The sequence below is a fragment of the Sitophilus oryzae genome, unplaced genomic scaffold, assembly GCF_002938485.1.
Source record: "Sitophilus oryzae breed Bouriz unplaced genomic scaffold, Soryzae_2.0 scaffold_734_pilon_pilon, whole genome shotgun sequence".
In the NCBI taxonomy this organism is placed as follows: domain Eukaryota; kingdom Metazoa; phylum Arthropoda; class Insecta; order Coleoptera; family Curculionidae; genus Sitophilus; species Sitophilus oryzae.
The window spans coordinates 853,767-876,822 of NW_022147345.1; the positions used below are offsets into that span (position 1 = coordinate 853,767).

A 23,056-nucleotide genomic window follows, 5' to 3' on the forward strand; every position below is an offset into this window, starting at 1 on the left:
TTGTAAAGGTAAATTTTTGTAAATAAAATATTAATGAATAAATAATGAACTCAGTTTATTTTAAAAGAGTTGGTAAATATGTATATACACTGACTTATTTCATCATATATTTATTTATTTAGTAATATTAATACATTACAACTTTTGTTTTTATTAACTGACTAATTCCACTAAATTTAATAAATAAAAGGTAATGGTGTGGATCCGGTGGCTGACCTTGAAACGTGTTTTTGCTGCATATAGTCACAGACACTACGCATGCGCACATCTTCGATGTTGCCAGATTGCAAGTTATTTTGGAATTATTTTCAGTAGAAAACAAATATGTGCTTTTCAGTGTTTTTTTGTCAATATAATATACCGTATGATATTAATTTAAAGAGCTTATTCATAAAAACTATTCTAAATGGTTTAAAAAATGCATTCTAAATAAATACCTGAAAAGCACAATATACCTACATATTAATTTAAAGAGCTTATTCATAAAAACTATTCTAAATGGTTTTATATACACAATCAAAAAGTACTTCAACCACTGTACATTATTTTTCAATTTAAATGAAGCATCTCAGGTAAGTAAATTATTTTATATTAGAATACTATATTGCTTTGGCGTAAATTCACTTTCAATAGCACTGTTCAAAAATGGTGGTTAATACATATCAACAGGTAATTTTAACCACCAGCTAGTAGGTAAATTATTTTTATTTTATAACAAGGCCTCCTAGGTTATGTTACGCAGATGTTGATTTTAGGCTATATTCTCTATTAATTTGAATTTAAAATTAATCTGTACACTGATAGTATATAATTTGAATGTTTTTCTTAACATCTATCCATATTTTTTTAAATAAATAGTTATACCACTTACATTAGGATCTTTAAAAAGACTTGGGTTTCTTTCACTCTGTTCTTTATTTGCCTTTTTTCCACTGTAAGTCCCACTTATACAGCCAGGTACCAAGCAAGATCTATTATATAGGGTTTTTTAATCACACTCATTGTTACATTGCTAATAGTTCGATAAAATAACTATAAATTTAAAAAAAACTAGTAAAAACACAGTTAAATCGTATTCTAACAATGCAAATGATTTACAGCCAGGTACCAAGCAAGATAGTATTAGGATTTTTTAATCACACTCATTGTTACATTGCTATATTCGATAAAATAACTATAAATTTAAAAAAAACTAGTAAAAACACAGTTAAATCGTATTCTAACAATGCAAATGATCAATCTAACCCGCTTACAGTGCCTCTGGTGTCAAACCGAGAAACTTGCTTTAAAGTAGGGACAGAAATTTCAAATATGCCCATTGTCGATTCGCCTCCTCCTTCTAGCCTCCATAGTTTATGCTTTGGTTTATGTCATGTTTTGTGTTTACATTTCAAGCCCCGTTCTCAGAACAGCGACTGTCGCCAGCGACACGTCAAAAGAACCAATGAGATTTGTACAAAATTCAAACAGCTGTCAATTTTAAATTTAGTATAGCTCCCATTGGTTGTTTGAAATGTCAAACTGTGTCGCTGTCGACACGACGCAGTTCTGAGAACGGGGCTTCAAGGATGCAGCCACACTATCCTAAAAACGGCGTATCGGCGTAACGTTGCCTAACGACCTTGAATCGATTTCCAGTAATTCTATTGGCTGAAATTTTGACAGATGAACTTGACAGATAAAATTTCTGACAGATGAATGTTTCAGCAATAGAATTACTGAAATCTATTCAAGGTCATTACACTACGTTACGCCAAATACATACCGCTAGAAGATGTTGAATAGATTTCCAGTAATTCTATTGGCTGAAACATTCATCTGTCCAGAATCGAAACATTCATCTGTCAAGAGAAATTTTATCTGTCAAGTTCATCTGTCAAAGTCGTGGTTACAGGTGACAGCACAGGTGACAGGTGACAGCTTAGTGACAGATTGGTTCACAGATTGGTTACAGATACAGATGACAGATCAGTGCCTTCTATTAAAAGATCAGCCTGCGGGCGGACTTTTGTTTACTTCATCGGCTGTACCAAGGGGCTGTACACAGGGGGTGACAGTAAACCGAAAATTGGAAACAGTTCTGGCGCGGTCCTACCCAGGCAGAAAGCATGGCCTTCTAGACTGTCTAGACAAAAAATCTGAATATTTCTATATGATTTCTGTCAACTTCTGTTACGGAACATTTTTATGCACGTCGGCGTCCTCTTCTTTTGTCTGTGTGTCAGCGATATGTCAACTCCCGAGGCCTCTGGCAAGGTCGAGCGCCATTTAGTTTTTGCCGTTTAGATTTGATTGGAAGTTTGTTTATGATATTTCGGCTGAAATTTATAAGTACAAAAGATCTTTTTTGATATAAAGTTCCTTGTTAACACTTTAATAAAGTATAGCACATAATATTACAACTTTTGTTTTTATTAACTGACAAATTCCACTAAATTTAATAAATAAAATATACAGTATATAAATTTAATATACAATTTATGCACCTATTACATAAAAAAATATAAATCAACGTTTCTGTTATATCAAGAACACAAAGAATTATATTTTACGTAAAATGCATTCTAAATATATTAACTGTTACAATATTTTTACATTTAATTTAAAGATCTTGGGATAAAAACTTTTCTAAATGATTTTTCCGTATCTCAACTTTAAAGTACTTCAACCACTGTACATTATTTTTCAATTGAAATGAAGCATCTCGGTAAGTAATTATTATTGAAATATTAGAAGCCTATATTGCTTTGGCGTAAGATTCACTAAATAGCACTGTTCAAATAGTGGTTAATAGGTATCTACAGGTAATTTTAACCACCAGCTAGTATGTAGATTATTTTTATTTTATAACAAGGCCTCCTAGGTTATGTTACGCAGATGTTTTATTTTAGGCTATATTCATTCATTGAATTTAAATTAATCTGTACACTGATAGTATATAATTTGAATGTTTTTTCTTTAACATCTATCCATATTTTTTTAAATAAATAGTTATACCACTTACATTAGGATCTTTAAAAAGACTTGGGTTTCTTTCACTCTGTTCTTTATTTGCCTTTTTCCACTGTAAGTCCCACTTATACAGTGAAGCCAAGCAAAGATCTTATTATATAGGGTTTCTGTAATCAGTGCACTCATTGTTACATTGCTAATAGTTTAACACAGCATAACTGATGTTATTTAAAAATTTTGATATTAAAACAGTAGTTAAATCGTATTCTAACAATGCTAATGATCAATCTTGCATATTTACATTGCCTCTGGTGTCCAAATAAATATTTTCAGTAATTTTGTTTTATTAAGTAGGGACTAGAAAGAGTAAATATGCCCATTAACCCAGATTTAAACCTCCTCCTTCTAGCCCGCCATTAAAAACCGGAAACGGAAATAAATTTCATAAAACTGAAATTGTCATGTCTATGTCATTGTCTATGTCATGTAATTTATTTGTTTTCAAACATACTGTTTGCAATTTTAAATTTAGTATAGCTATCATTTATTATTGTTAGTTAACATTAATTATGTGTTTCAAAACTGTGACAATATTGGAGAAATACAATTAAATTCAAGAATGTCATTCTCCTCTACGACAAGTATGGCCGCCGTAGACAAGGACAGCATTGTTTTTGTCTAACTATTGTCTAACTTCACAGTTTAGAATTGACAGATTTCAATTTAAAATTTCAGAGACAACTTCAAATTTGTTCTAGAACAAATTCGAAAATATTCGACGCCATTTTCATTCAAACCGTTTAGTTTCGGAATTTCATTTTAATATTTCGGCTGAAATTTATAAATATAAAGGTAATAAAGTTTATAAAATATATATTACATGAAAAATCCTGGAGAAAACGACGTTTCTGCAGTGTTACATCCCATGTCTATGAAAAATATAGGTCGTAAATAAACACTGTTTTTACATTTTATTATGCAAGAAAATGGTGTTATAATATCTTTGATCGGCGATTTTTCTGAAAATGGAAGCAATTTACAGAAGGTAAGATCATTTTTAACTATCAATTTTATATTTCGTTAAATTAGTATGATGCGATTTGAATTTGTCAATAATGCAATAAATTAACTGATATCTGATAAACTGTGCATAAATCTAATTAACTGACATTCTCCTCTTGACACTCTGAACACGTATTGTCAATGTTAGAAATAAATTTAGCTGAAAACTACAACTAGCTACAACAAACTTTACAAAAGTCTCTTTGCTTCTTTTGATTTTATAAGCCAGGCCTCTTTGGGAATAATGGAATAATCTTTTGTCAAGCAAACAGTATATTTATATTTTATACCACTTGATACTTTTACATTGTTAATTTTAGTATAAAAAAATTGTTTTTCTGTTTTCAGGTTTTTGTATAAGGCTCCCAGTTTTCATGTGTTCCTGTGTCCGTTTTCTGTCCTTGAAGTCTGCGAATACGTGTGTTTATTTACAAATTACTGTAAGTAATGCACGATTACCTTAACTAATTTACGCTAAAAGTACATATAATTAACAGTTTGGTATTGAAACAATTATGTTCCTCTATATTTTTATATTTATTTAGTCACGTTGTTCCATATTTCAAATAAATATATGTGAATAAATAATTTTGAATTTTATTTATGAAAAATTGAAATAATAATATAATTTTAACTAGATAACAACACAAACGAAAAATAACCGGAAAACAAATGTCAAATAAAGCAGATAAAATTTCTGACAGAGATGAATGTTTCAGCCAATAAAATTATCATGTGAAATCATGTCAACCTGTCAATTACGAAAATTAGTTCTCCAGACGACAACGAAGGTGTTTCGGTGGCGTATCGTCAGTGCCTTCTATTAAAAGATCAGCCTACGGGCGGACTTAATTATTTTATCAGCTGTACATACTTAGATATTGGGTTAGATTCCGTTTCATATTTTGTCGGTTGATTTTTGGTTTTAACTCTTTGATTTTGGTATTATTTATTATTGTAGTGCAAAAACTAATTATTTTGGTGTTGAAGTGACATAAACTACTACCAGATATATGGTCACTCTCGGTTTCGCATAAAAAATAGAAATTTTAAAAATTACACGTTGTGCAAGTGATTTAACCTAAAAGTGCCCATACATTTTTTACTTATCGTGATTTTTGTGTGTGTTTTTTAAGACTCTAACAATTCATCAATAAAGCTTAAGTGGAGTGTGTTATTGGTGCTATGCCTCATCTTTGTTGTGTTCCTGGTGGAAAGGATAGTTACTAAGGATAGTTATTATACTAGGCAGCCTAAAGTGTCCGAAGAGCAAGAAAAGTGGGTACGAGTTATAAATCAAGAGAATTTTATTGAAAATATCTTTAATAAATTTAAAAATAATATTCTCCCATGATGGTATTAATGAAAACTGGACAATTATGTTTATTTTATTCATATTGTGGAATCTCCACTCCAAGTGTTGCTGGTTCAGCTTCGATAGATTCAAACACGTAAGTAGGTATTATGATCTAGGGAAAAATAAAGAATATGTGTATTAGAGATCATGAAAAAGATTATTATTTTGAGTTCAAATTTTAAAAAGATTTTTGTAAAGACAAGACTGATACAGTTTAAAAGAAGAATGTGTTTTTGTTTGATAATATATAATGTATGTTAAGCATAACATATATTTGTTCAGTAATTTTTAATGAATAGTATTGATTATTTATAATACCAAATTAATATCAAATATTTAAGTGATGGCTGAATACAATAGTTTTAAGAATAAAGGTGTTACTAAAAATACTAAGAAATTCATATTTCTTTGTTTTAATTGGTCTAATGTTATTTACATTTTACGTAAGAATTATACCGTATCATCGAAAAAAAAATCGGCGTCTAGTTGGCTTGGAAATGAACATCAGGGTTCGGAAGTAGTTAATTAAGGCGTAATTTACCTGATTAACTACGTGTAGTTTTTCTTCAAAACTACGTCTTTTTCCAGTTCATTAACTACATGAAAACTACGTTAATAAACTATGTATTGATATTATGAATAATTTTCCTTTTTATGAGGTGCAATAGAGATAATATGAATAAAATAACAGTAAAATTGGTATATTTCCGTAAATACAAAATTAAGTTTTAAAGAATAAAGGTGTTAACCTCACTAAAACCTTTGATACTAAAGAAATTCATATTTCTTTGTTTTAATTGGTCTAATGTTATTTACATTTAATGTAGAATTATACCATATCATCGAAAAAAATCGGCGTCTAGTTGGCTTGGAAATGAACATCGATGACATTCCCTAAATAACTGTACACATAAAATAATTAACTAGAATTTTACAATCTTGGAAAATTTGATATTCTTGAACCTTGATTCTAAATATTCTAAATTTTTTAATTTTCTTGGAATTTAGGTTCGGGAAAAACGCTGATTGATTTTTCATTTGGTTTTCATTATTTTTATTTGGTTTAAAAAAACGGTTCGGCTAACATTATAGCCTCCATCAGTGTTGTGTCATATGAAAAAATAGTGTCGAATATAATCCAAAAATTGCATATAAAATATTCACACCACGCACATAATGTTTACTGCGTACTCCATAGTCAATGTAGATAATTTTAGTGTTAAGAATAATAATTTTAAAAAATATGTGGTCATCTTTTGATAAGTTTATATTAGTTTATTAATTGCAGTAAACATTATGAGGTGTGAATTATATTGTATATGTAATTTTTGATTATATTCGACACTATTTTTCTCATATGACACAACACTGTGAAGGCTATAGTTAGCCGAAACGTTTTTTTTTAAAACCAAATAAAAATAATGAAAACCCAAATGAAAACTTAATCAGCGTTTTTCCTGAACCTAAAATCCAAAGAAAATCAAAAATTTTAGAATAATTTAACATATAAAATGCCAGCGATCTTCATTTCATAGCCATCGCTGACGCCTTTTTAGATAATATTGTATTATTTGTAAATATAATTTTTCGAACATTGATACTTGCAAAATATACATATAAATTTTGTGAATGCAAATAATAATACATCACTATTAGTAGATATTAAATGTTTTTTGTTAAATTAGATCGATTTTCAAACCCCAAAATTTAAAATATATTTACATTTTACCCATTATCTTATGTACCTATACATTATTTGTACATTGTAAAACATTTGCTGCATTTGTATGGTTCATAGTTTATTTGCCAAAGTATTTATTACTATAAATAGGTATATATGTTGTAGTTATTAACTGTATATTATGTATATTTCATTTAAACTATATCATTTTTAAAATACAAACCAAAAATCTGAGGAATAATTATGTTTTCCATGTATTCTACAACATATTTATTAATCCGTTATATCTAACTAGCGTGACGTCATAAATCTCGCCCGTAGGCTGATCTTTTAATAGAAGGCACTGGACAGATGCTATGTTATTTTTTCCTACAGGATGTTTCAAAAACAATATGCCATCAATATGCCGTCTCTTGTGGGGGATACTAATAACAGAGCTAATAAGTGGAGGGGGTGGTGATACTAAACCATTACCAAGATTGGATCTGTTTTTATTTAAAGCTTTTTTCGTTTTCCTGATATTACCGATTCTGAACTGTCCTAGAACTCTGCAGCGCATGTGCAAATGAAATAATGTCTTCATATTTCCTTCTGCGCATACGCATCACAGTTCTAGGACGGTTCAGAATCGGTAAACAGGAAAACGAAAAAAGCTTAAATGTTAATTACTCCGGACTGGTTGATCGGAATCCAACAAGTGAGGGCTCGTTTAAAAGAGCGTTTCTTACTCTATATTATACCATATAAACAATAAAAATAAGCTTTTGAACGTAGACGCTAGGGGGGCGCTTTCTTACAATTTAAAAAACATTACGCGTTTTTTCGAAAAAGTTAATTGCGATGTATATGTAATTTTAGCTGATACTAAAGAGTAATAAAAGTTTAAAAATTCAGCGAAAACCGCATCTTGATATCTTTTTTCAAACGAAAGTTTAAGACAATGTACCAGAATACCATAATATTAGGTGTATTAATATCTAATATAATTAAGATATCAATGAGAGTGACTAAGAAACGACGTCTCAGTGAATTCATGGTAGGCTTTGGAAAAAAGTTGCTTTTAAAGAGATAGTTTAAACTCAAAATATTATTATATCAGCAATTTGATAGTCTCATAGTAGCGTTTTTTTATCTTTTAATCGCTTTTCTAAAAATGCCTTTCCTCAAAAGAGAAAAAACGCTGCTAAGACTATCAAAATGTTGATTCAATAACTCTTTGATGTTTATACTATTACCACCTATTACGTTAAAAGCATCTTTTTTCCAAAGCCTACCATGACTTCACTGAGGCGTCGTTTCTTATTCACTGTCATTGGTATCTTAATTATTAGATAGTATATTGTCGATTTTAGAATAAACTAATCGTTTCTATCTTATTTTTTATTAGAATGGTCATAATCAAGAGGGCTACTGTAACCGTTTTAAAAAAATAAGGTAACTAAAAGGGTTTATTTTTTCGTATTTATTATAATTTTGCTAATATCTTCGGTTTGAAAGAGGATATCAAGATGCGGTTTTCGCTGACTTTTTAAACTTTTATTACTCTTTACTATCAGCTAAAATTATATATACTATCGCATTTATTTTTTTTTTGAAAAACGCGCAATGTTTGTTAAATTGTCAGACAGTGCCCCCTAACGTCTACATTCAACAGCTTATTATTATTGTTTATATGCTATAATATAAAGTAACAAACGCTCTTTTAAACGAGTCCCCGTTTTTTAGATTCCGTTCATCCAGTCCGGAGTTATTAATGTTTAAATAAAAACAGATCTAACCTTCCCCCACCACTTTATTTTGGCAGAGAGGGGAAAGTTCTAACAAAAAATATGCAAAATTTACTGAAGATTATGAATATATTATTTATAGTATCCGTTATCTAGGCAAAAGTGTGCAAATCACCTCTTTCTTATTTTTAATAGCAGTTGCGCTCTCTAGCGGCCGCTCTACAAACTTGAAAATAATTTCCAGCAATTTGTCATAGCCCCTTTAGTTATAAATATTTTTTTCCGCAAGCCATACGATTAATACTTTCCGAGATAAAGCCGAGAGCTATTCTTAGTGGGACACCCGGTACATAATTATAATACATTTAAAATTAAATTCGATGTTTCGCGAAACAATAATTTTCATAGTTACATTGGTTAACATAAAGAATATACAGAAAATTGGCGCTTAATATTTATGGCATTAATATTTAATAAATATTTATTAATAATAGATTAGATTTTATTAACAAAAACGAAGGTTAAAACAAACACATGCTAAACAAAATCAATGATTTATTCTTTCAATATATATGTAATATAATAATTATAATAGTATTAAATACAAATTAATTCCTTCAGCAACATTATACACGTCATTTCAAAGACAACTAGAGGCCGTTTTTTTTCGATCATACAGTATTGTGTGGAATTTAAAGTTGAGAAACTTCATAAAGATAGGCACCTAACAATTTCGTCTGAAAAAGAAAAATATATGTATATAGGGTACTACTACAAATTCGAAGTAAGAGCATTGGTATCTCGGAAACTGTAATAGATGCGAAAATGGTTAAATTTGGGCAAAGTTGCGCCTTGGGATGCTCACCAAGATGCCATTAAAAAAGTTTTAAAAATTTCAATGATTGCTGAGTTTTTTGGGAAAAACGTTTTTTTTTGAAAATCAATTTTATTTTTTCCTATCGTTACTTTTTAGAAAATCAAAAAACTAATTGCACATAAGTTATTATTAATAATACGTTTTCCGGAAATGACAAAAATAAGTTCAATTACTTACTTCAGCCACCCTGTTAGTACTGATTCCAAGATCCCAATGGGCACGAATGGGAGTCGAATTTAAAACGCCCAGTATAATGAGTATAACAGATTATATATTATTACTGAAAACATTATAGAACAAACTGTTTCATTTAAAAACTGTTGTCAATAAACCTACCCCTTCGATATAATTCCTTATATCGATCTTCTCGTTTTGGGAATGAGCTCCGTCATCGCCACATCCTACCGGAAGTAGAATGACGTTCTTCCCTGTGGCTTTCTGTAGGACCAAGGTCACGGGAATGGAAATGCCCTCCCTGGTTAGATCTGGTTCCACCCCATAGACGTGCTTTGTGGCTTTGACACCAGCATTGTAGTGGGGATGAGTGGGATCTTCCATCCAAGGGGAACCACCGTGAGCAAGATAGGCCTGTTAAAAATATTTGAACTTACAGCGACAGAAAATAAACGAAATCGATGAAATTAAATAATTTCCAGAGAATTTAAAATAATAGTAAAATGATAAACAAAGAGATACAGGGCCAAACAGATGTAAGTCTGTAATAGTTATTTTTTATACAAGACGATAAAATGGCATTTTATTGTCGACCGAAAAGATTTCGGGAGACGATAATGCAATTTTATCGTCGTGTATAAAACATTATTTTTTTCCATAGCGAGTTACAGTACGTCTGTCCGTTATGTAGCTACGGGGTATCCATGAGAGGGGAAACGATATTCTCTCGATGTTTTTCGTAAAAAATTAGACGACGCACAAGAACAGTTACCGTTCTTGGACGACGCGTCCCATCAATAAAAATTCGACAAATTTGCAAGTAGCCAATAAAATGAGTGGGCGGAGCGATTTGCGGTGACGTACTCGTCAAGTCGACGTATAAAATATATTGCTGTTTATTTAAATGTTTTTTGTCCGCATTCCTTTCATAGACACAGATCCAGCAGACGTACTTACGTTTTAAAAAATATTCAGAAATAATTATAATTTCAAGGAATTTATTACGAGTAGAAAAAATATTGTGCTGGCTTGGCGTTGGTTTCTATGTAATTTGACAAATAAATAAAGCTGTCTCTTTAGTTGTCAGTTTTGAGTCAATAATTTTTAATTCTCTTTCTTGTCCATTGGTAATTTAATTGGAGCCAGAAATAGCTCAAAACGAAATAAGTAAATTAATAAACAGATATTCAGGCTGAGGCGACAAACGCCATATCCAAATTACTTCCATTTAAATCCCGAATAACTTATGAAAAGAAATACAAAAATTTTCAAAAATGGAAGCAATTAAAAGACGTGCGAGAAGAAATAAAGTTTTTAACCTATCCTCGCTGTTAAAGTATCATTTAATCTACCCTTGAGGTTATCTTGTTTGATATATACAGGGTGAGTCAAAACTAAATGTTGAATATTGGAACTTCCTGTATAATATGTCTGCTTTGGAAAAAAAATCAAATTTCACTCTTTTTTACTCTTCAAAACAGTTAAAACACATGTAGGTGGCGCCCCCTACAAATAGGAGTCATATTGACATCAAAATCAAATTTCTCATGTGAAAAAACTCCCAGACACCAATTTTCATCCAAATATTGACGTCACTTCAGAAATTATTTCGAAAAAATTGAAATAAAAATAAAACTTCTACACCCTGTATCTCCAAAACTAAGCATTTTAGGATATATATTTATACAAACTTTTTTACTTATTTTTATCTGCAGAATATGCTGCCAAAGTTTCCGGAATACAGTTCGGACCACGCCTGTATATAATAATTTATATGTAAAATAATTTTACTATTTACAGTACTATATTATGTTGTGAGATGTTTCCTCGGCTTTATGAAAAGATCATTATGCATATGCATTTGTAATAAGTACTATTTTATATGCTATAGTAATCTAATTAATATTAAGCGATATTTTTAAGATTAATTAAAATAGATCGTCAAGAAACATATAATCGCTATTACTTTCTGACCTTCCCTACAGACCTAAGCGCGAATATGGCGGCCACTATGATTAGAATTTCTGCAAACCGTTTTTGCTCACTCCCCCTACATCTATATCTCTGGCTAGAAGTAACATTTAACATACTAATTTAAACAAAGACCATTAAAAATAAAAACCTACCTTCATCTCATTGGGACTACCATAATCTTTCCATTTTTTCGTCACATAATCTACAACACACTTCTCCACTTTCTCTGGCGTTTGATTGGGCACAATCCTAACAGAAAACTTCCCAATAACCTTTTTGGGAATGACAGTTTTCTGTCCAGGTTCACTAAAAGCGCCCTCTATCCCGTGAATCGACAACGAAGGATACCTCCATCGATGTAGGAGAATTTTTTCTTTGTTCTCGTTATGTAGCAATCTTTTCGCACCAATATCAGCCTTGTATTCGCCAACGTTGAAGTAAATTTTCTCATAAAGTTTTTGTTCTTCAGGAGCGAGCACTGCCACGTCTTTGCTTAAATCAGTTACCAAGATTTCGCCGTCTTTGTTGACTAGGGTGCCAAGCAAGTAGACTAAATCTGTCATTGCTTCGTGTCTAATTTAATGAAAAAAAGTACTGTGATATTTAATCACATATATAAATTATAAATATAAATAATCATTTTCTGAAACATTTCACTGGCAGTTACTAGCAATTTATTTGTCAAAGTTGTTGTTAAGAGCTCTAACTCACTGATGACCAGGTCGCAACGACCTGGCCGGCGGCTGGCCGGATGTATTGCGTTTATAGCTGCGGCCAGATGAACGACCAGTTTCAACAGAGTTCTCAGATCTAACGACTTTTTTACGTTTTACCAATTAGAAAATATTGTTTCAGAAAGAATTAAGTTTCAGAAATGTTAAAATATCCGAGTTAACTAAAAAGCGAAGTTACTATTCATGAGCTTATTAAATGTTCTAATATTAAATAATGCATTTAAAATATTCTTGGATTTTTCGTTAATAAATACTGATTTGGTAAATGGAGTAAGTAAAATATCCAACCCCGACTATACGATAACATCGTTATTTTCATGTTTTTCAAATCCGCGATGCCTGCTATTCCATTCCAGTCGTTTCATAACAGAATATTCTACATCCTACGTCTATGTAATTTAATATGTGTAGAGTGAGACATGTAATTCGTGAGATTTTCAGCATTATATCAATAAAGGACAAAAACAGTATTGTTCCTAAAGGTGCGTCCAGACTTAGGCATTTTAGCCCGAACGAACCGAGTGCGCACGAACAAGCAGAACAAATAGGCCGAACAAAAAGCATTGTGTACGCGCGACCGACAAAAAGAGAGATATTCTGTTTCTTCTTTCTATTGATATGGACTTCTACTGATGACTCTTATCGACTTTAGAAGTAAACATATTAGGGCCATCGTAAAAAAAGGTCGTCAGGCACTGGCTCTAAATATAAGCATGTAGAAAGTTTAGCTTCCAGTTATTTCAATGTTTACAATATAAATCCTCTTTTTTATTGTTACTGAGAATCTACAACAGCAAATACTTCTATTTTTATGAATGTTTAAGTTACTTTTACTCTTAATTTTTTTTTAAATATAATATACCTAGTAGAAATATAGTCTAATGGACCCTGTTTGAAAAAAGGTTAAATTAAATATAATATTTAAAATACAGTTGTCCTCCTTGTACATGACTACAATACAACTAAACAAAAATAATTTAATAAAAAAAAACAAGTGGTTGTAGAAAAACTTTGAATATGATTTTTTTATTTTTTAACATCGCCACGGTATAACAGGTATCATACCAACCATAAATAGAGTATGTCATATAAAAATGTTTTGAATTTTTAATAGAATCGACCCTTGATAAAAAAATGGACTAGATTTAATTTTCCCTTTGATCCAGTCTGTATACTATTTCTTTGAATTTTCTGCACGTGTGCAAAAACTACACTAAAACATTATATCTTATAGAAAATAAAATATTGTGCGTTAAATTTGAGGGATTTCATCTGAAAAATTATTAATTTGGAACAAAACCGGCAACAAGCGGCAGAAAATAAGTTTTTTAGTGCAGTCTACAGTCTACAGTCACAACCAAACGGACGGCCAGGACGTTAGTGTGCGCGGTATCATTTGCTTTAATGGTTTTAGAGGTAGCAGCGACCTGGTCGTCAGTGTGTTCGAGCCCTAAATGTAAAAACTACAATATAAATATATATATATATATATATATATATATATATATATATATATATATATATATATATATATATATATATATATATATATATATATATATATATATATCTAAAATATTTTTTGTTTGATAAAATAATGACTTGGAAAGTGCATAATATTCTACTGATTATTAAAAAAGTTTATTCTTAAGTGCACTGTTTAGATTTACTTACAGTAATCAAAATGGTAAATTAGTAGATTATTCTCTTATAATTATGGTGCCTTAACTTGGTTTTACATCAGCAGTGGGATTCTGTAAGCTCCGTAGTAAGAAATTTCCTGTCGCCTATGGTATTTGTATACGATTGATGAGTCACTAGACAGCAATGTTTACAGAATCGAGCCTCAGAAAGAATTGCATTGCAAGCGGGGTTGCCACCTTGTGTATTTAAAAAATCGGGACAGTACTGGTGCAACCTTTTTTCTTAAATGTAAAATTTTATGTGCCCATCGGACTTTGAAACAATATTTTATGCCTTTTTGCTTAAACTTTAACTTAAAAAAACTATTCGAAATTTATAAATAATTATTTAAAAATAAAAAATGAAAAGTTGAAAACAAAATTAGTAAACAATCAATTAAATAATTTAAAAGAACTAGAACAAAACCTAAACAAAATCGAACGTTTCCGCTGTATAATCTGTATAATTGGCTTTATTAGTTTATTTAATTATTTTTAAATGAACATTTTTTGGCAAAATAAAACACTTTCGCCACAATACACCAAAACACTTTACTATTTTAACACTGGACGCGCGTTTCATTAATCAGCTTAACATCATCAGCAGATGATGAAAACTAATGGTTAGCCTCAAATTTATTGTTAGCGAAACGAGTGTCCAGTGTTAAAAGCAAAGTGTTTTCGTGTATTGCAGTGAATGAGTGTTTTATTTTGCTGTTGTAACACCAAAGGTTCCAACCTCCAACTGTAATGAATATTTTTTATTTGTTTTGTTGCTGTAATAATAAGAGCCTTGTCATTTTTAATAAAGTCCAAAAATTCTTATATGCGATATATTAAAAATTAAATGAGATTTGTTTTGTTCCGTTCTAATGAGCTTAACTGAACATCTATTTCTAGCGTCTGTCTACTTCAACATCGTACGTGAAAATATATAAATAACAACCCCTTAAACAATGAAGGCATATAATTTACTCTAGTTTTAAAAATACTTTATTTTACAACCGGCCACTAAAAATTAGTCCCAGTTTCAGAGTTGGATTTCTCGCGAACCACTCAATAGATTTTGATGATTTTTTCTTTAAATTGTAAATTAATTCCTTCTTAACGGATGCTACGTCAGAAATTTTTATTCTGAATTTATTTTGAGCATATACAGGGCACAACAATAAGACGAAGTTTTTTGCTCGAACTTTGTGATACCCTGTAGGGTGCAGCAGCTGTAGTAGCTATTGCTAAACCAAATCATATTGTAGTCTCATCTGTTGTGAGCATTCTCTTTTTTTAATCACAACATTATCCCCGTTTGTATTGGAGATACGCTGCATACACGCGACCAAACCAATTCACATGTAAACGCTCAAACTGCAGACGTGCTCGACGATGTCTTGGAAGTAGCTGGGGTCCTGTTGTAGGCCTCCTTGCAGACTGAACAGAAGCTGTTTTCTTTTAGTCTTTGTTGGATTGTTCTCTCACTGACTTGAGTTCTACGCACGGCTTGTAGCAGATGTTGATTCTGAAACGCTGTAATTCTACGATTTTGTAAAGTATTCAGGACAATAAAGCGGTCGTCAATTGCATTTGTCTTCCGTTTTCTCCCGGAACCCACTTGCCTGGTAAAATTTCCCGTTTCCTTATACCGATTCCAGGCATCCTGGACTGTTGTTCGAGGTATGCCCAGGGAATCGGACACATAACGTTGACTTCGGCCATCCTCAATTAAAGCCACAATCACAAAACATCCCCCTTTAGAACTTTTTCTTTAATGGCCATAAGCGGGAGTAAAAGCCCAACCGCCCGAACAAACACTAGAGGCGCCACCGGTCATCAAATGGTGTAAAAATTGCGAAAATTTAATCATCTAATTTGGACACAAGGGGTCGCGCTTAACTTTTTCAATTTTAATTCAATTCATTGTTTTCAAACTATATTATTAGACTTTGTTGTATTTTATGAATGTATAAATGTTTTCTTGTATAAAGTTGCATTATAGTAATTTGAATTATATTACATACATATTTAAGATTCAAATATTATGACATATATGTCAGTTGCCGTCTAAAATGTCATCTTGATAACAAAAAGTTGTTTATTGTCAAAAGTAGTTAAAATCATGTTAAAATATTAAAATTTACAAGTTATAATTAGATATTTTATATTATTTCAACAACAAACACATAATAGTACAGCGTAATGTTGATATGCAGGTCCAGAACAAAAAGTGCCGTTATATTTTTCAGTTTTCGTTGTCAGCCGCGGAAGTTTCAGTGATTTTAGTGTTGTCGGATATTTTTATTTGTAAAATAGAAATATTGCGTTTGGATTGCAAAACTAAAAGTGGAAGTTTTATTGCAATGTAAGTAAGCGTTTGTCCATTTTATATTTTACTTTTTTCATACCTACGACAAATATATATATATATATATATATATATATATAATTCGTTTTATTTAAACTTCCGACTGCAACCCCACTAAATCCCAGATTTATATTCTCACTAGTCAGTCGAGACTACTTTCTATTATATATATATATATATATATATATATATATATATATATATATATATATATATATATATATATATATTGAAATTTTATAATTCGTTTTATTTAAAAAATGTTAGAAAACAAGCTTGTAAGCCTGTAATTGACATAATTGTTATGTACCTAATATATTCCATTTAAATGTAATATATTACTTTAGAATTAAAAAATGTAATTTTAAAAAATATATTAAAAATATATACAGGCATTAATTGAAATTTTTTGAGTGCGAACAAACACGAGAGGCGGTTTATTATTTACTTTCATTTCTTAACATGATAGACGAAGTTCTAAAGAGGGATGTTTTGTGGCCACAATACGAGCAACATCCGTCACAGATAATGGCATTTTTTAATTTGACAACCGTTGTTGTCATATTGCAAATACTCATAAATCCGTTTTCGCCTTGTTTTCGCCTATGTCGCCTTGATTATTTACCATAAAACTTTCTGCCTGCGAAGCATTTTTCCGAGACGTTCGTTTTAAAGCAGCGTATCTCCAATAAAAAGAGAGATAATGTTGTGATTAAAAAACCAAAATGCTCACAAAAGATGAGGCTACAATGTGATTTGATTTAGCAATAGCTACTACAGCTGCTGCACCCTACAAGGTGTTCAAGTTCGGGCAAAAAACTTCGTCTTATTGTTGTGCCCTGTATATGCTCAAAATGAATTCGGAATAAAAATTTCTAACGTAGCATCCGTTAAGAAGGAATTAATTTACAATTAAAAGAAAAAATCATCAAAATCTAATGAGTGGTTCACGAGAAATGAAACTTTGAAGTTGGGACTAATTTTTAGTGGCCGTTTTTTTTTGCCGGTGAGTTTATAAGTTTTATATGATTTTTGCAAACTTCCTTTATGCAAGTTTTTATTATTGAATATTCATTAAACAGAGTATCAATATCTACTTCTTTTAATTCTAAAATTTCTAAGATTTTAATTAATTTGTGGAAATATTTTTAAATTCAAGAAATTAAGAAACATGTATTTTTAATAAATTTTACAATTTTATTGTTTAATAATAACGTGGCTATTAAACAAATATATATATATATATATATATATATATATATATATATATATATATATATATATATATATATATATATATATATATATATATATATATATATATATATATATATATATATATATATATATATATATATATATATATATATATATATATATATATATATATATATATATATATATATATATATATATATATATATATATATATATATATATATATATATATATATATATATATATATAGAGTCTTGTTTTCCGTTAAAAAATTGTTTATATTAAATTGTGTTATTTTAAGAAATAATATTTTATTTGAATCTCTAATTGACTTTTCTTGACCGCATGTATAAAATGTCGTTTCCTAGACGATGCGGTTTGCATTGTTGATGATTATTTTGACTGACGTCGCCATTTATCAAAAAAAATATTAAATTCAGATTATAATTGTGTGGAAAATATTTCTGGGACTGAATAGAAGGAATGAAGTATTATACAGGTGAGTGTATTTTGTTCATTCACGGGCATTACTGGGATTTGTGTAGGAATAGTTTAATATTATTTAGTTAACAGTTATCACTGAGCTTTAGTAGTAGATAGAGAAGGGTATTTTAGTATTACTTGTGTGTGTGTGTTTTATAGTAGACAAGTATTTATCAAAAGGCATTTTAATATTGTTTAGTTAAAAGATAGATGTTTATCAAAGAGTGTTTTAGTGTTATTTATTAAAGATACGTAATGGACAGCTATTTATCAAAGAGTATTTTAGTAATATTTATTGGGTGTGATTTTTAATACCTGGCAAATTATCAAATGGTATTTAGTATTATTATTTTGAGTGTTTTATATTTTACGTGTATGACCCAAATTGTTTAACAACAATATTAAGCTATGTCGCTTTGTAGCCATCCCTTTTGTGCGTGGGTTTAACAACAATATTAAGCTATGTCGCTTTGTGGCCATCCCTTTGTGCGTGGAAAGACGCCTTGTCGCTTAGCTGCGGAACAACAATATTAACCTATGTCGCTTTGTGGCCATCCCTTTTGTGCGTGGGAAAGACGCCTTGTCGCTTAGCTGCGGAACAACAATATTAAGCTATGTCGCTTTGTGGCCATCCCTTTTGTGCGTGGGAAAGACGCCTTGTCCCTTAGCTGCGGAACAACAATATTAAGCTATGTCGCTTTGTGGCCATCCCATTTGTGCGTGGGAAAGACGCCTTGTCGCTTAGCTGCGGAACAACAATATTAAGCTATGTCGCTTTGTGGCCATCCCTTTTGTGCGTGGGAAAGACGCCTTGTCGCTTAGCTGCGGAACAACAATATTAAGCTATGTCGCTTTGTGGCCATCCCTTTTGTGTGTGGGAAAGACGCCTTGTCGCTTAGCCGCGGAACAACAATATTATGCTATGTCGCTTTGTGGCCATCCCTTTGTGCGTGGGAAGACGCCTTGTCGCTTAGCTGCGGAACAACAATATTATGCTATGTCGCTTTGTGGCCATCCCTTTTGTGCGTGGGAAAGACGCCTTGTCGCTTAGCTGCGGAACAACAATATTATGCTATGTCGCTTTGTGGCCATCCCTTTTGTGCGTGGGAAAGAAGCCTTGTCGCTTAGCTGCGGTACAACAATATTATGCTATGTCGCTTTGTGGCCATCCTTTTTGTGCGTGGGAGAGACGCCTTGTCGCTTAGCTACGAAACAATATTAAAAATATTTAACTATTTTATATACTGGATTATGGTGATGTGATCATGTGCGTTTTCCACTGATGCTCAAGTATATTTTATTTTAATAGATTGCAAATTGCGTGATCATAGAGTGAGAGCATTACACAAGTGTCCCGACATCTAAGGTGAGTTTAGTTTCTTTTGTTAATGTTGTTTGAATATTAAATTGATATTAACACCATTCATATATTATGCTATATAAACAAAAAAAAATATTTTATTTTTCTTACTCGCTCTTACAATATATATATATACGAGGCATGTTTTTTAAGTAAGTACCGTTTTGGAATTAAAAAAAAACGTGCAAAGATATCGCAATAATTTTATTTTTACATGAAAGCCTGTACCTTAATCTGCTTTTCTACATAATTTCCGTGAATATTGAGGCACTTGTCATAACGTGGCACCAGTTTTTCAATACCCTCCTCATAAAATTCTGCCGCCTGACTGGTTAACCACTGTATCACAACTCTTTTGACTTCGTTATCGTCTTGAAGACGCTGACCGCCAAGGTGTTATTTCAAGTGCAGGAATAAATGGTAGTCACTGGGCGCCAGATCAGGGCTGTATGGAGGATGATCTAGAGTTTCCCAATTAAAAGATTTGATGAGATCTTTGGTCCGATTAGCCACATGTGGACGGGCATTGTCATGCAGCAAAACAATACCCTTACTCAACTTGCCACATCTTTTGTTTTGGATTGCACGGCGCAGATTGTTCAATGTCTCACAATAAGATGCTGCATTGATTGTCTCATTGCGAGGCAAAAACTCCACTAGCAATACTCCTTTTCTGTCCCAAAAAACTGTGCACATGATTTTCCGGGCAGAAATTGTTTGCTTAAACTTCACTCTTTTGGGTGATGATGAATGTCGCCATTCCATGGACTGTTGTTTCGATTCTGGTGTGACGTAGGCCACCCATGTTTCGTCACCAGTAACAATTTTGCCTAAAAAATCTTCACCTTCATTGTAGTACTGCTCAAGGAAAGTCAATGCACTGCCTAAACGTTGGGTTTTGTGCAAATCCGTCAACATTTTCGGAACCCAACGTGAACACAATTTCCGGTAATTCAAGTTCTCGGTCACAATGCGATACAAAACACTACGAGAACATTGAGGAAAGTAGTCGCACAATGATGAAATTGTAAAGCGTCTGTTTTCTTTCACCTCTTTGTCCACTTTCTGCACCGAATCTTCATTAACGACCGAAGGACGCCCACTCCGTTCTTCATCATGCACATTTGTGCGGCCATCTTTAAATGCTCTCACCCTTTTCCTTACCATTCCATCACTCATAATGGTTTGTCCGTAAACTTCACAGATCTCACGATGAATATCGATCGGTTTTACGCCTTTAGCACTAAGAAATCGTATGACAGCCCGTACTTCACAATCGGCGGGGCTCACGATTGTCGGAGGCATCTTAAACACTCAATAAACAACATATACAATGAAGAATCAGACTGTACTGGCGTCTGTGCATAGACAAGAGATGTAGGTAACCAGCGCGCATGCGCGGAACGCCGACCGTAGCGCTGCGGCGGCGGAATCGCAAAACGGTACTTACTTAAAAACATGCCTTGTATACATATATATATATATATATATATATATATATATATATATATATATATATATATATATATATATATATATATATATATATATATATATATAAAATCGGGACATTAGTGCTTTGCGAGGGTACGCAGGACCTTTGGATCAAAATCTGGACTGTCCCGACAAAATCGGGACGGGTGGCAACCCTGATTGCAAGACTTGGTATTTTTTACAGTCTATTGGGATTGTTCTTTAATTTTGTATTTTTATAGTGGGTTTATTATTTCTGACCAAAAAATTGATTTGGCCCCAAAATAGAAGCTATAAATTTTTCTTTAAAAAGACCATTTCCAATAATTATCAAAAAAAAATACTTACACAGTACCACCACTATGCAAGTCCTTTGATGCACACTCCACTTCGAGGTGGAAATAGCAAACACCCCTCAGACCATACGTAATACAGGGCTTCTCTGTACCCAACCAATAATTATCCGAAATGCATACGTAATCGACGTCTTTCAAAAACTTATCCTGTTCACTATAGAGCAAAGGTTCCAGTCCCACACTACCTGATTCTTCCATGCCTTCGAAGACAAATTTGACATTAACCTAACAAATAGTCTATGTATATATTTAAAAAAAAATAATTAATATAGTTTACTGGAATGTCTTCACCAGCTGCTTTATAGGCTTGCAGAACATGAATCCAACCAGGACAGGCCCTTTATCGTCTGAAGAACCTCTGCCAAACAGTTTACCATCTTTTTCGGTGAGTTCGAAGGGCTTTGTGTCCCATCCATCTTCAAACAAGGCAGGTTGTACATCCAAGTGACCGTAAACCAGGACAGTCTTCTTTCTAGCGCATGTTCTCAATGTTCCTGTTAAATTGTTATAGTTATAATAGATTTTTTGGTAGCAAAAAATAAAAGTTAACCTAATAAAACAGGTGGGAGTGGAATTGTTGATCCGTCAGGTAATGTCTGAGTACCAATATCCCGTAGTTCTACGGTTGTTCCTAAGGCTTGTAATTTTGTCGAAGCCCACTCTAGCATTTTTTTAATATCGGTCCGATTTTGGGGCCACGCTGACACCGATTTAATTGCCACAGCATCTTTCAGATTGTTAATATATTCCTGCTTATTTTCATCAACCTTTCTACAAAATAGTATGTAATAAAATTTAATTCTAATAAGAAAAATATTAAACTTACTTAAATAGCTTAGTTAATACAGGTGGTAACCCCATCTCGGCTATAATTTCAAAATTGATGACAACTAGTAGCAACCAAGTGAAAACAATTAATCAGAGAGACTAATGAACTTAAATTGAATAAATATGATTTTTTATATTCCCAACACAATAAGGTTTTTCACAATAGATAAAAAGTTATTTAATCAATTCTACCCACCAAAATATTTATTAAGTCTAATATCTGCTTTATAGCCAATAATGTAGCATAAGTATAATCTTTTAAGTGTTAAGATTAAAATCAGAGAATAGGTACATTATTAAAATATTGTTTACATAGGTGAGGTTACAGTGCATGATACAAGGAGGGTTAGATAAGATATTACAGAAGTGTCTAGTCCTAGCCGTCAACTATTAAGCTTGACCAATCAGGTTGGTTAGCGTGGTTATTTGGAGTGTGTTAATTCATTTGTGTTTGTCAAAAACTCTAACGTGATTGGTCGGGCTTAACAGTTGCCTGCTAGGGCTAGACACAAGTGATATTACGCATGTAGTGGGCGGAGCTTAACAGAAAATTACTATCCCGGTGAAGTCATGCGCGTGGAGAACCGATGTGCCACCGGCAGCGATCTTCTGAGAGAAGATATTGCGCATGTAGTTGGCGGAGTTTAACAGAAAATTACTACCCGAGTGACGTCATGGGCGCGGAGAACAGATTTGCGACCGCCAAGGATCTTATCTAACCCTTATTGTATCGTGGTGACAGATTGGTTACAGATGACA

The 23,056-nt window shown here is 32.0% G+C and overlaps 1 protein-coding gene across 1 annotated transcript; it reads right to left on the reverse strand.

Annotated features, from left to right (window-relative positions):
- Positions 1 to 9,317: 9,317 nt before the first annotated feature.
- On the reverse strand, positions 9,318 to 22,566 carry LOC115888372 (cytosolic non-specific dipeptidase-like). Its single transcript, XM_030908089.1, is given in 8 exon segments — positions 9,318 to 9,516; positions 9,993 to 10,244; positions 11,957 to 12,377; positions 21,462 to 21,694; positions 21,747 to 21,796; positions 21,799 to 21,963; positions 22,020 to 22,240; positions 22,296 to 22,566. Coding segments are annotated over 8 exon segments (1,422 nt in total). The 5' UTR covers positions 22,331 to 22,566; the 3' UTR covers positions 9,318 to 9,471.
- Between the last annotated feature and the right edge of the window lie 490 nt (positions 22,567 to 23,056).